The sequence below is a fragment of the Octopus sinensis genome, linkage group LG1, assembly GCF_006345805.1.
Source record: "Octopus sinensis linkage group LG1, ASM634580v1, whole genome shotgun sequence".
In the NCBI taxonomy this organism is placed as follows: domain Eukaryota; kingdom Metazoa; phylum Mollusca; class Cephalopoda; order Octopoda; family Octopodidae; genus Octopus; species Octopus sinensis.
Window position 1 is genome coordinate 150,948,889 of NC_042997.1, and position 1,922 is coordinate 150,950,810.

Here is a 1,922-nt window from a genome sequence, read left to right on the forward strand (position 1 = left end):
AAGCCTACACCTTGAGAGTTTTTATACATAACATACATTGTAGTAACTTAGACAGCGGTTCTTTCTATATTTAGAGATTCTCACTTGAGACATAAGAGTATTTAAATCTTACAAACAGATTCTATAAATTAATTTCCAATTATCAGTCACTTAAAAGTCGGAGAAAAGTAGATAATTGTATAAAAATAAGTCTTACAATGTACTTTGATAGATTTGAGTATTATGAAATGTAGTAAACACATTTACCTGTCTAAATGTTTATTCATACGTTCAGGTGATATCTCTAGAGAATTCAACTTATCTATATGTGTACATCAATTTGAAATAACCCAGACTACATAATAAATATAAAATAACACCTTTACTCTGCAAAAAATTTTTCTCTAATTTTCTACTTTATTATTTTCCAGATTTATTTATTTATTTATTGTTTTATTATTACTAAATTTCTACACAGTGTTGAAAAACAGTGATTGTTAAAATCTAGCATTACATTTACTCTTCAATTCAGAGAAAAGGTAAGTAACACAGACGCAAATTTATTTTTGTTTTTTTATGTTGAGCATATTTTCTATGCTTTTAGTGTAATATTGATTTTACACGATATTTGTTCATCGATTACCATGTCTTTTCTTCATAGACAAATATGATGGTGTTAGAATGATCACATACTAAACTCACATCAAGAAAAAACATTATTAACATTTTTCGGTATATCAAGTTTTATTTTCAATCAGAAGCTACTTTTGTATAACATTTCTATAAAATGAATGATGGCAATAGTTTTCTCGTTGTGACAATAATTCTGTTTGTATATCACGTCTCATTGATACTAATATTTCATATTGTTACGCATAGTGGATTACCGCAGTAAGTCTAAATATTTTTGGGAAATCGTTTTAAATTAATCGAGGGCCAAGTTCTGAAACTAAACAGGCTGAGGGCGTGAGTCTAAAACCAATGACAAGATATAACCCATTCAACTGTAATTCTCGTAGTTACCGTATTCCGGATTCAACTCAGAAAGATTGAATCAACTCGAAGCTTCGACACAGAACATTTAACCTAAATGCTACCCCTGACACCGAACAAGAATTTATGTGAAATTGAAGCGCCGTCTTAAACACTGTATCATTCATAGCTCATTAAATGCTTATAGTTGTTTTCTTTATAATATCATTGGACAAGATTTTGATTAATATTTGATTCAGCTTTCATTTTGAGAATATTGCAGGCAATCGCTTAATGAATTTTAAATAAGTAAGCAACTAGAATGTTATGAAAATATCCTCCCATATCGATTGAGATGTTTAATAAATTGCGTTTAATGGAATGATGGATACTCTATTCAGTTATTTCCTATATCCCGAATTGCGTAATGAAACGGTAATCTAGCGACAACGCCAGATACGTAAGGGAGCTCATACATATGGATCTAGTTTGCTTGTTACATTCTTCATGTTCCTGTTTTATGGTGGTAAATGTGTCGATAAAAATCATTTCACTACATACTCCCTTTTCAATACGATGCATCGTAAGTAAATTATAACTTAAGTATACTACAAAGAAAATTTCAGGATAAAATTTTAAAATGTTTATATTTACAACTTCTAGCTGAGAAATCAACGTATCCACGAATTTCAACATTGATCAATATAAATAATACATATTATATGCGGTATTTATTTCGGCATCGACCGCAAGGTTACACCGCTTTCGTTACTATTTCCCTATTATTTTCTCATTTTCACCTACATCTTACCTTTAACTCATTCATATCCCATTTAACACAGTCACCCCTAACTAAACACCTGCATCCCACATCGCCCATCCGTCTGTTCCTTACGGATACATGAACTTGTATATGTAAACAATATCCCGACACCTCCTGTCTCCTTAACTCCAACATAGAACCACATTCT

The 1,922-nt window shown here is 30.9% G+C and overlaps 1 protein-coding gene across 1 annotated transcript in view; it reads left to right on the forward strand.

Moving 5' to 3' along the window:
* The window catches only part of LOC118764296, a 3,045-nt gene extending 1,395 nt beyond the window's left edge, over positions 1–1,650 (forward strand). Inside the window, exons 2-3 of the mRNA XM_036504888.1 lie at positions 512–518; positions 1,615–1,650. Of these exons, the coding sequence (XP_036360781.1) occupies positions 512–518; positions 1,615–1,650 (43 nt within the window). The remainder of the gene's footprint in view (positions 1–511; positions 519–1,614) is intronic.
* The last annotated feature ends 272 nt before the right edge of the window (positions 1,651–1,922 follow it).